The sequence below is a fragment of the Gorilla gorilla genome, chromosome 15 (genome assembly GCF_029281585.2).
Source record: "Gorilla gorilla gorilla isolate KB3781 chromosome 15, NHGRI_mGorGor1-v2.1_pri, whole genome shotgun sequence".
Classification (NCBI taxonomy): Eukaryota; Metazoa; Chordata; class Mammalia; order Primates; family Hominidae; genus Gorilla; species Gorilla gorilla.
The window spans coordinates 27,060,385-27,073,208 of NC_073239.2; the positions used below are offsets into that span (position 1 = coordinate 27,060,385).

Consider the following 12,824-nt stretch of genomic DNA (forward strand, 5'->3'; position numbering starts at 1 on the left):
TAGAACATAAAGCCCTCTGCACCTGCACATACCATTTAATTTTGTCTTTGTTCAGGTATCCTTGTGCACCTAGCAAATAGGCTGCACAGAACTTCAGCTATCCTAATAGCTGCTGAAAGTCCCATTCTGCTAAAAGAGAATGTTTGATAAAATTTTCTCTTTGCTTTCCTGACTTTTTTTGTCTCTAAACTGATATGGCAAGGAGAAAAAATGCTGTAGAGGAAGTTAGAAGGAGAGTAACTGTGTTAGCCAAAAATTTATTGTACAAAAGAAACATTAGATTTCAAAAAATAAATTTTTTTTATAATTTGTAGGGAACATTATTGTGAATCCATGGCTAGAGACATTTTATAAAGCACAAAACTCTGCTCATGAGGAGAAAATTTTAAAATGGAAATGTACACCATACAATTGTTTAAAATTTTTCCATAAGAAGAGAAAAAAAAGACTTCCCACATGCCCGGTTGTGGCTATTTAAGAAACTTTAGATTTAAGACAAGGTATTAAAAAGATGAAAGGAGAGGATTGAGCTTAAGCATGAATAAAGATAGTAAAATTCTCAGAATAATGTTAGAAAGACTCACCCCCCAGAATAAATGAGGAGGTATAATCAGAAAATAATCATACCACTTTTCGAAAAGGTTGGTGTCATGTTTACTGCAAAAAGAAGGAGGAACTAGCCACTGCCTGTTTTACTCCTGTGTCCTTCAGGAACGAAGTGGTGGGAGGTGGGGGTATTCAAACTGAGAAAATAGCAGGGGAAGAGGGTACAGGGAACCCAAGAGAATAAAGGATTCTCATTTCGCCTACTGCTTTGGCCCTTGTTCCATGTCTGCTATTTAAACGGCATCTGTTTATTGCCTGAAACCACTGAAAGACCGCACTATGTTCCAATATATCTTACCCCAAGAAACCTAGGTATTTGGATGTAGTCCTTTTGCTGTTTTTATAGAAGGAGGTACAGGGTACCAAGAATGTCTGAGGCATTCTTCCCAAAGTATCTCTTTTGCACAGGGCTCCAGATTTCTGAGGGCCCCAGCTCCTTGTGGAGCTGCAGGTAAACTGGAGTTTCGGCATTCCTCTACACTCCCCCACTGGGGCACGAGCATCCTAATCTGCAGCTGTGCCAGATTATGACATTTCATTCTGCTCCACTCCTTACTTTCTTCCCTCCCACAGCCAGACCATGTTCCCTTTCTCGTTTACTTTGTTTTTGAGAGGAATTCATAGAATGGCCCAATTTTGTATGTCTCCCAATTGTCCCTCTCCACTACTCTCCTGCAGTTCCAAAGGCATGTCCTGCCACATTCACTCTAGATCTAAATTCTGAATTTTGATGTTAGTTTTGGAACTGGACTCCAGACCCCAGTTGGGCTCTTTTTTCCCTCATTGTTGGCTCTCTTCTGGGACTGCTGTGACTTCTCCAGCTTTACTAGACTGACTGTTCCTTTACAACTAGCTTCCCCTTTCCCTTGTCTTAGTGTCTTTATCCTTGATAAATTACACATGGCAGTCTCTGCTGGGAGCTGGCACCTATGGGAAATGGAAGTATCACAAAAGTGCACTCAATAGCAGCTATGAGATGGGTAAATGTTCAGAGCTGGACACACTACATATTGAAGAAACTAACAGATGTGCTTTTAGAGCCGTGGTAATTTTTAATAAATCATAGATAAAATGAGAGAGATACCAAGGTATTTAAGACAAGTAGAATTTCTAAAAGGGGGAAAGAATGGATTCTGAAATTATTCAACAAGAAGCTCAGTATTTATCCTTGACAAAATTCTAGAATGAATGAATGATTAAATAGATGATTTGCAAATATTTAGAAAACAAATCTTGGCCCTGAGAAGAAAATGACTGAAAGTCAGTATTTGTCAGTGTTAATTTACTTAAAATGTATTATTCCAGAATAACTGCACTTTTTTTTAAGTAGGATTACCAGATTGGTAGAATGAGTCTTACCAAGAACCGATGTGTCTCAATGATAAAGCATTTGAAAAAAAAATAGCCTAAAATAGCCTTTGGAGAAGATGGTAAATATGAGCTACATAGGAATACTTCTAGGAGGAAGCACTGCCTGCTTTTAAGACTTGCTCAAAGAATAATTAATAGTCCTGGCAGTTGGTAATGTGTTTTGTGATAGAGTCAGAAAGCCCTGTGTTTAGGCCTTATCCTGAAAAAAGTTCTAATAATTGTATTAATACATAGCAGATGGGCTTACTCGGTGTGAGCATGACAGAAAGCTAGGAGAATTAACGATATGAGGCAGAGCTATGGTCACAGAGGTGCACATACACATATACACACATCCTTGCGTTCAAGCACATAAAAGTGTGGTGGAAACATAACTAAGAATTTAATTATCATGACTGTAAAAATAAAATATTAGTTAATTTTTGAGATAATTATCCACTTATAATGGTAAGTTAATGGCATAATATGGCCGCAGTCTGCCATAGTGTTTAAGAGCACAGGCTTTGAATTCCAGTTCCCCTGGGTTTCAAATTCAGCTGTATTGCCTAGGAGCTGTCTGACTTTGACCAACTTATATGGCCTTTTGAAGCGTCAGGTTTTCCTTTTATTAAAATGGAGATTAAAATAATAACTACTTTCAGGGGGTTGTTATAAGGACTAAATAAGAATATGAATGTAAATTTTTAAAAAAAGAATGAAAACCCCTCAATCCTAGGCTATATGAATAATATGTTTGCATATAATTCAAATTGGCAGTTAGTGAGGAAAATGTTGGTCAGTGATGATCACTGAATTTTAACAGGGACATCGAGTAGAGCTAGTGAATATTAAAATCGAGGTGTACAGGAGGACTAAGCAGGCTGAAAGATCTGAAGGAACTATAGAGGTGAGATTAAGGGGAATGAATCACTGTCTCCAAAGATGTAAAGAACTGTCATATAGAATAAAGTTCTCCATTGCATCTAAAACATAATTAGGACTAATGACAGTAAGTTATAAAAAGAAAACACTTTTTTTTTTTTTTTTTGCTTTGAGTAGGATATGAATTAAAGGTCAAAGATTCAAAATGGTGTATTGTGTCATGATGTCATCTGTGGTCTGGGGAGGGGCATGCATGTGCCTTTACAACTAGATTGTGAGCTTTTCAGGGTCAGGGCTTGATCATTAACTTTTTATTTCATAAGTAATTGCCAACAGGAATTAAGGAAGATTTGGTGAATGAACAGATAAATGAATGATTTATACATACATAATACATCTGAGACTATTTTATTACATGAATATTGTATCAATGTAGACATGGCCAGTAAAGAGAATATTGGAAGGAAAAAAGCCTCTAGACTGTGTTCAAAAATGTTTAGTAAAACGCATTTTGGATGGTATAGTTAATGCTGGATTGTATACAACTTGATTAATAAAAAGGATATTTTAAGAGTTCCAGAAAAGTAACAAGCAGAACAGAATTCTCAACTACAAATGACGGACCTATTTTCTCACTAGTACCGTGGTCCCAACATTTAGCTATAGGTGCTAACATTTAATAGTTCATTATTTCTGTTGTGTGCTTCCAAAAGCCACAAAATGTATGTATACACACACACACACACACACACATTTATTTATACATACATGTTTCTCCTCTAATTCTCTCCTTATATCCTTAACCATTTTCTCTTGGAGGTAGTTGCCATTGCCTTGTTGTGCTTACTCAGGTCACTTGGGTTGGGTACTGTGGCGTAATCAGACTAATGATTGTATGCTTCATTCAGCAGAACAATTTTTTCATTTTTACTTATTCCATTCCCTTCAGACACTTCTAGTTTCCCCTCTGATAGTACTTCCCTCCCCATTATGCAGTGTGGTTCACTGTTGGGGCCCATTTGGGCACAAACCAGACCTTTTGTTGAGTTACTGTACTCCTGCCTTTCTAATTACAGAATTCCAAACAGAATGAGTGAATTAATGACATGAATTTATTCCCTGCAGTGTCTAGGGCAGTGTAATGCTGCAGCAAGCTTGCAATAGCACATAAGCTCTCCCTTCACTCCTTGTCCTCCATTTTTGCCGTGTGACTTCACAGCAGCAAGAATGGAAGGTGCACTTTACTCACCAGTGAGTAAATCATGTGAATGGATATTTTAAAGCACATGCCCTATACGCAGTTCACAGAGAGAACTATACTTTTAAAAGCTCTCTGAGAACACATGCTTGGAATATGAAAATGTACTGAGTACTGTATTTCTTCAGGTATCCTAGGTAAGGCAAGAGTGTATAGGCATAGGCAACATTTAAATGTGTGTTGTTGCATTTCATTTCTCCAAATAATTGTTTGATATTTGACTCTACAGCCCTTCAGGGCAGGCAAATACTTGGAACATTAGCACCATAGAGATATGATTCTCAATTACCAAAAGACTGTAGAAGTCACTTTTCTTTGCCTGACACTGGGAAGGATTCTGATTGAAGGAAGCAGTCTTTGTTCCTCTGGTCTCATGTGACAGTCTGTATCTTCAGGTCCATACAGGTTGATGCACACCAAAAAGTGGATTCAAAGCTGCCTATTCAAGACTTGGTGATAGGGAAAGATGAGGAGTTAATTTTCATTTTCGTTTATCAGCTGCCTGTTTGATTAAGATTTTTGGTAGGAAGAGCCATCTTTCAGACATAATGCCTAGGGTAGGTTAAGGGCAAAAATTAAGTCTTTGAAATATAAATGCTTCCATTAGGTTGGCAGATTTCACTAAGCTCTTTTTGGGAAGAAAATGCTAAAATTCAAAAAAAGAAACATGGAAGTTATTACAAGAATGAGAAGTGCGAGGGAATGACTTTAATAAATAATGAACTATTAATGACATATAATGAAAATATAATGTCCAGAAAAGGAGAGTGAGAACTCCATCACATGATACTGTGGGTAACAAGGATGATTTTCACACTAGATAACGATGAGTATTACTTTTTCTTCATAAATTACACTAACAGACTCCCCAGTCACAAGCAGAGTACTAGGCCAGAGGGATTGTGGTTCTAACCCCTCAGAGAACATTTCTTGTTAAATAGACTTCTTTCCTATCTTCCTCTAGAAAGTCTGTGAAGGCTGATATAATTCCAATACATTGGTTATTTTTGAAAGCAAAAGCAAAGTGAAAGCAATTAAAGTGTTTTCTTCTTGGGCTGTTGGTTTTCAGGCTCCAAGTTTATCGTGAGATATGACCCATGTTATGATGTATTTTTTCCATACAAATATGATGTTCAGATGTCTGTCATTTAATTCAATACTGTGTGAACCATTGTGTGTATTCAAACATTCAGCATGTTTTATAACAAAATTAGTAAATGCTTTATCTTGAATATTAGTTTTATCCTGCCCATATTGTAAGACATATTTAAATGATGTACATATAAACAAAATTTCTAAACTAAAGAAAGTATTAAAGAGTAGACCAATTGAAATTCGTATCATACAATAGACTCTAATACTTCTTCCATAATTACTTCCAACTTCTTTTTTTTTTTTTTTTTTAAGTATCCAAAATAAAATGAAGGCCAAAGTTTCAGTATTCTTAAGAGGATTTTTTTTTTTTGGTTCTAGTGCCTTGTCACTATGCTGCATTTAACTGTGTGAAATAGCAGATGTGAAATAAACTATAAATGAATTATGCATATGTTACAGATTTGTCATCTATTTTTACTGATAATTTTTTTCAGCCATTGATCTTATCAACAATTTGCTGCAAGTAAAAATGAGAAAGCGCTACAGTGTGGATAAGACCTTGAGCCACCCTTGGCTACAGGTAAACAATAATCACTGAGTTTTCTTAGTTGAATGAGCTTCTAAATATTTATAGGATTTTGATATTTAGAAATCTTTTGCAATAATTTTTAAAGTGTGATTATTCTAATATCAATTTATTTGCTCAAATGCTTGCAACTTCATAGGATTTAATAACAATTTAGTGTTTCTAAACATTTTTCTCTACCAGGATAATTTGATAGAAGAGATACACGCACGCATATACACACACACACAGCCCAAAACCAAAAGGCAAAACCAAAAATAAATAAATAAACCAAGGATCATAACAGACCTCAGAGGACCAGATTTCAAAAGCATCTGTATGTGTAATCCTGATAAATGTACAAATAGATACCCATCTGGTCATGCACTGTACTCATTTAGAAGCTATATTTTGAAATGCTAGGTTATTATGTATGGAACAAATGCATGGCAAATACAAAGTATATGGATGTGCTTTATTATTTTCACATCGAATTTAAACTTTAGGAAACTAATACTCTGAAATACTGAAAGATTATTTGTAGGCATTAAATTTCAAAGGAATACCAGCATTCCTGATTGTTTGACCGCAAACATTAATTGCCCACTCTTTGATCCATGCTATCATATAAACAGTATGTATTTGCAAAGGTTAGACAAATAGGATGGCTTTGGTGCCGACGCTGTCACTTGAGGATGCGTGATGAAAGATTCAGCGCTGTTAGAGTGGAAGGAAAAGGGTAACTCATAGATTGCAGAAACTGACATCATATGAAACAGTATGTTGAGTTGTAATGATCTCTATGGTAATATTTTGGAATTTCTTCTTCAGGACTATCAGACCTGGTTAGATTTGCGAGAGCTGGAATGCAAAATCGGGGAGCGCTACATCACCCATGAAAGTGATGACCTGAGGTGGGAGCAGTATGCAGGCGAGCAGGGGCTGCAGTACCCCGCACACCTGATCAATCCAAGTGCTAGCCACAGTGACACTCCTGAGACTGAAGAAACAGAAATGAAAGCCCTCGGTGAGCGTGTCAGCATCCTCTGAGTTCCATCTCCTATAATCTGTCAAAACACTGTGGAACTAATAAATACATACGGTCAGGTTTAACATTTGCCTTGCAGAACTGCCATTATTTTCTGTCAGATGAGAACAAAGCTGTTAAACTGTTAGCACTGTTGATGTATCTGAGTTGCCAAGACAAATCAACAGAAGCATTTGTATTTTGTGTGACCAACTGTGTTGTATTAACAAAAGTTCCCTGAAACACGAAACTTGTTATTGTGAATGATTCATGTTATATTTAATGCATTAAACCTGTCTCCACTGTGCCTTTGCAAATCAGTGTTTTTCTTACTGGAGCTTCATTTTGGTAAGAGACAGAACGTATCTGTGAAGTAGTTCTGTTTGGTGTGTCCCATTGGTGTTGTCTTTGTAAACAAACTCTTGAAGAGTCGATTATTTCCAGTGTTCTATGAACAACTCCAAAACCCATGTGGGAAAAAAAAATGAATGAGGAGGGTAGGGAATAAAATCCTAAGACACAAATGCATGAACAAGTTTTAATATATAGTTTTGAATCCTTTGCCTGCCTGGTGTGCCTCAGTATATTTAAACTCAAGACAATGCACCTAGCTGTGCAAGACCTAGTGCTCTTAAGCCTAAATGCCTTAGAAATGTAAACTGCCATATATAACAGATACATTTCCCTCTTTCTTATAATACTCTGTTGTACTATGGAAAATCAGCTGCTCAGCAACCTTTCACCTTTGTGTATTTTTCAATAATAAAAAATATTCTTGTCAAAATATGTGTCCACCTCATTGAATTATTTTCATTCATCGTTCACACTAGGGTTTTCAGGCCAACTAGGAGCAGAAGTGTCTGCTCAAAAAGCAGGAAAAAAGCTCGTAGTGTAGAATGTAGTTTTATCTACTCTGAAGCAGTAAAAGTATGTTTCAAAGTGGAGTGAGGCCTTCCTGTCTTGCATGTGGTTTAATTTCTAATAGAAAGGAAGGCTTTCAAAGTGAAAAGTGAACAAAGCCAAACAGAGTGCTTGGAGGCATAGTTAGGATGACTCTGAGTAGTTGGAATATTGCAAATAGCATCTTAATGTAGCTTCCTGATTTAGTCAATATAAGCTAGAGATTTATTAGAATACCAGATCTGGTTTCTTTTCATATGATCTAAAGATGGTTCTGAGGTGAACCAAAAAATACTAGAAAGTAATCCCTAAACAGAAAGGCGTCTCAAGTGAAGTTCTACAGCCTGGAGAAGACAAATTGGACCTAACAGATTTGAGGTATATAATATGAATAATGTGGGCTGTTTTCCTTAGTAGCAGGATGGGAATAGCATACTATGTAACAGAAAAAAAATTGTAATTAATGTTTGGAAGAATGTTACAAGAGTTGTGGAACACTTGAATATATTAGATAAGTATGTTAAGACTGTACTCTTTCCACTTGGAGGAATGAGGGGACAATAGATAATCTTTCCAATGATTAGTCTCTGTTTTGTATTACTACTGAACTTTTTAACAAGCATAAAAATTTTAAAGTTCCTTCATCTGCTTTTCTCTAGGGGTAGGGTGTGTGTGTGTGCGTGTGCTCATGCATGCACAAGTGAATTTGCATACACAAGCATTCACGTACCACCAACTTGAAAGAATAGAATGTAAATCAGTAAGACAATAACTCTCTCGCCAACCTAGGAATATAACTGACACCTTTTCTATGATACCTTTTCTAAGCAATTTCAGGAAAATGGAAAAGGAGTGGAAGCATATAAAGTTTTTCCCTCTTAATATGTGCATAATATAAATTAGAGGCTTATTGTTTGAAGTATAATTTATATAGTTTATATGCCTATGTTTTATCAGCTACAGTATAAAATGTAATCAATAACTTTTCTTGCTTGATATGGGATTCTAAAAAGATTATAGGAAAAGAAACTATGATAATATTATCCATATAGTATAAAATATCCTAGAGTCCTTGATGATTGGCAAGAGTAACCAAATATTACTGTACATTATAAAACCACACAGAAGTTGATTATCCACGCAGCAAAAAATTATTTCACATCTGTTCTACACAGCTCTTTGCTAGATTCTAAGATTTTGTAATGTGAATAAGACATGGTCCCTGCACAAAATAAATTTATTATATAGAAGTGAATAAACAAATTTGGTGCTTTTAGAAAATAAGATGTAAAGGTATAAAGCATCATGGAGAACAGTTAATAATGGAGAAAGAAAGCAACAGAATGATGTTTGAGCAGAGCTAGAAAAAAATCATAGGAATATACCTGGCTGAAAGTAGGAGAAAACAGCATGAACGAAGACATGAAGGTCCAAAGAGGACTGTTAGAAAGACAAAAGTACTTCTTTATAACAGAAGAATAAAGGTAAGGAAGAACTGAAGAAGTCCATCCAGTAGAAATGGGTGATGATCTTGGTCTGGAGGCCCTTGTGTGTTATTCTGGGTATTCGGGATTTATTCTGTGTAAATCCCAGGAAACCAACATTGTTTAAGCTGAAAGGAACGATTAATCAGAAGAAGTTAGAGATGTAGAGTGAGTTCACATTTTAACATTTGTATATGAAGTTCCTGTAGGACACCCAAGTTTGAAATGTTCTAAAAGTAGTTAGCTATGAATCTGGGGTTTAGGAAAGAAATCTGGAATTGAAGATAGAGATTTGAAAGTCAACATCCCACAATATGTTAATGGGAATGACTCATCCCTGGGGGAAAATAAATATAATGAAAGGAAAGTGGTCTTAGGGCACAAACCTGAGAAGTATTGATTTGGAAGGATCCGTCAGAATATGAGGAAAATTGAAAAGGAATTTTCAGAGCTAGAATCAAATGGAGTAATATTACAGAAATCAAGAGAAGAAATAATTTCAAGGATTAAGTAGGTAACAGCAGAACATGTTATGGCAAGATCATGGATTTAGCCTTTTGGGGGCACCCTTAGCAACTATTTCAGCAGTTTGTAGTGAACAGGCCTTTCCTGCTGCATTCAGAGTAGCTATGTCTAAAGAATTTCTGCGTGGCAATGATACTGACACAGCCTATACTGCAGTGTCATCAAGCAAAGGGGTGAGAAAACAACTGCCAATGTCAAGGAAAAAAGTGGGCCACTAAGAGTCATGCCACTTTCCACCACCAGCAATATTAGTGAAGCTGCAAAGACTCCAATTTTAGTAAATCAGCACCCGCTTCTGTGCTAAATACCAGCAATAAGTTTGCCAAGACTTCACATCCATGGTATATTATAAAAAATAACATGGGCAGGTGAGTAGTTTATATTTAATACAAGATGCAGATTAGCATTTTTGATGCAGAAAAGGTATCTTTTATCATTATGACAAAAGTAAAAGAAGTGACAGAAACTCATTTGAGGAAAGATGTGTCCTCTATCATTGTCACAGAGGCAATATTTCTTCAAACAACCATATTATTGTCAGCTCACCCAAGATGCTATGAAAATTGCTAGTCTCTATGTATCCAGAACCATTAGAGCAAACTACTATGGTTCTTGCTTTTGGCCTGAGCAAGGGGACAGCCTTGAGAGAAATGTTTTCATCAGTGATGCTTTTTATATGTCCATTATCCCTAAGGAAGAAATAATCTTTGAGTTTAGTGAATACACACTCTGATAGAGACAATTTTGAGAAATCTATGGTCAGCCATTTCATTGAATGCATACAATAAGTACAGTGATTAAAATAAGAAAGCCATCTGTCCCCTGCTCTCTTCATTCATTATCCAATCAATATTCAGTTTGACGACCTTCATAAAGTAATTAAATTTTGCATACCCTTTGTTTAGGCCTATCTTAAGGAATCAAATACTAGTTCATCTGAAGACACATTAAGGCCCATGGAGAAGGGTCTGCTTCCTTTAATTGCCAAAAGGTTGCACACTCTTTCATCTCTGATCTTTCCACATTGCCTGAAACATTGTTCTCTCTGCCCCCTCCCTCTACTGTGTTAATGCCTATTAATCCTTTTGCCATTTGTTTGGCCTATGTCTCCTGTCTTTTTTGTTCCCCTGCTCCTCTTTAACTGCCTCTTTTGTGCTAGATACATATTTTTAGTGTAATATTTTAATTCCTTTGTTGAATTTTTACTATTTGTTTTAGTTATTTTATTGATGATTCCTCTAGGGATTATAATATGCATATTTACTTACCGCTACTTCAAATTAACGCTAACTTAATTCCAGTGAAATATACGAAATTTGCTCCAATATAGCTCCATTCCCACCACCCTTCTTTGTGATATTATTGTCATATATATTACAGTTATATGTATTGAAACCATTTTGTAATAGTGTTTTATGCAATTATGCTTTAAATCAGTTAAGAAAGGAGAAAAATATTTTTTCCTTTACATTTACTTACCTTTTCCATTGTTCTTTATTTTTTTCATGTAGATTAAAGGTATTATTTATTGAGTGTCATTTCGATTCTTCCTGAATATCTTTCTTTAGTGTTTCCTTGAGGCAGGTCTGCTAGCAACAAATTCCCAGTCTTTGTATATCTGGCAATGTTTTTATTTCACCTCAGTTTTTGAAGTAAAATTTTGCTGGGTATAAAATTATTCATTGACAGATTTTTTTCCCTCAGTATTTTAAATATGTCATCCTGCCACCTTTTACCCTCTATTATCTCTCATGAAAGATCACCTTTAATCTTACTGTGGTTTCCTTAGATGTGATGAATTGCTTTTCTCTCACTGCTTTCAATATTTTCTCTTTGTCTTGCAACAGTTTAACTATGATGTGTCTAGATGTTTTTTGTTTGTTTGTTTGTTTGCTTTTTCTTTGTGATTAGCCTACTTGGGTTTGTTGCAGTTCTTGGATGTGTAGATAAATAGTTTTCCATCCAATTTGAGAAAAATTAGGCCATTATTTCTTCAAAGACTTTTCTCTCCCTTCTTATCTTATCTGTCTGGGACTCACATTACATATAAATTAGAGTGCTTTGGTGAGTGGCAAAGGTTTCTGAGGCTCCATTCATTTTTCTTCATTCTTTTACATTGTGTTCTTCAGATTGGTTAATCTATATTGATGTATCTTCAGCTTCATTGGTTCTTCCTTCTACCAGAACAAATCTGCTGTTAAGTCCTCTGGTGATTTTTTCTTTTTCTTTGGTTCTATTTTTTTATGAAATACACTTATCTTTTTTAAGAAATATTTTATGTTGACCGAGTCACTGTTATTATACTATCCTTTAATTCTTTACATGTGTTCTCCTGAGTCTTTAAAGCATATTTTTAACAGCTGCTCTGAAGTCTGTCTATTAGCTCCAACATTTGGGTCTTCTCCCTCTCTTTCCACCTCATCACAGACAATTTCCATTGAAATCCCCAAATTGTGATGTATGCATTCACACTTTGTTGTTGCTTTTTCATGCCTTGTTGAAAACTGGATATTTTAAATAATGTGTCATAGCAACTCTGTATTGTGATCCATCCCCCCAGTAGCTGTTGCTGTTGCTATTTGTTTGTTTAGTAACTTTCCAAAATTATTTCTCTAGAATCTATCTTCCGCATAGTAGGCAGCTGCTGATGCCTCTGATGGGTGTTTTGTTTTTTTAATTTTTTTCGTTGTTGTTGTTTTTACTTTAAGTCTGCCTGCCTAGGTGCCACCTCTATAACAGAAGAGCTTAGTGGTCAAACAATAATAGTTCAGACATTGTGTTTAAGTACCTTGAGCCAATAAAGCTTCTACCGTTTTCTGATGTATCTAAGTGTGAGTTAAGTTCAAACAGTTAATACATTGCCCCACCTCCTTTTACTTTCTGTGTGTGCAAGGCCTTACATTCAGTCAGGGAAGAGTAGATGCCTAAGGCTTTCTTCAGTCTCTTCTGAGTGTGTATGGAGCCTTATAAATACAAGTAGCCTTTCAGCCACCAGGGATATGTAGAAACTTTCTCTGTATCTTCCTATTAAATTTCTGATTGTTCTGCTAGTCTTTTCATTGCCCCAATCAGTATTCTAACCTAAGAGAGTTGCAACACTGGCCTTCCATGCATCAGTATTCCAACTTAAAG

The 12,824-nt window shown here is 35.8% G+C and overlaps 1 protein-coding gene across 4 annotated transcripts in view; it reads left to right on the forward strand.

The window, feature by feature from the left end:
- PRKD1 (protein kinase D1) overlaps positions 1-7,567 on the forward strand; it is a 355,373-nt gene extending 347,806 nt beyond the window's left edge. For all 4 annotated transcript variants that reach the window (XM_055361356.2, XM_031002017.3, XM_031002018.3 and 1 more), the window contains 2 exons: positions 5,686-5,771; positions 6,588-7,567. In XM_055361356.2, the coding sequence (XP_055217331.1) occupies positions 5,686-5,771; positions 6,588-6,806 (305 nt within the window). In that variant the 3' untranslated portion in view covers positions 6,807-7,567. The remainder of the gene's footprint in view (positions 1-5,685; positions 5,772-6,587) is intronic.
- Positions 7,568-12,824: the final 5,257 nt, after the last annotated feature.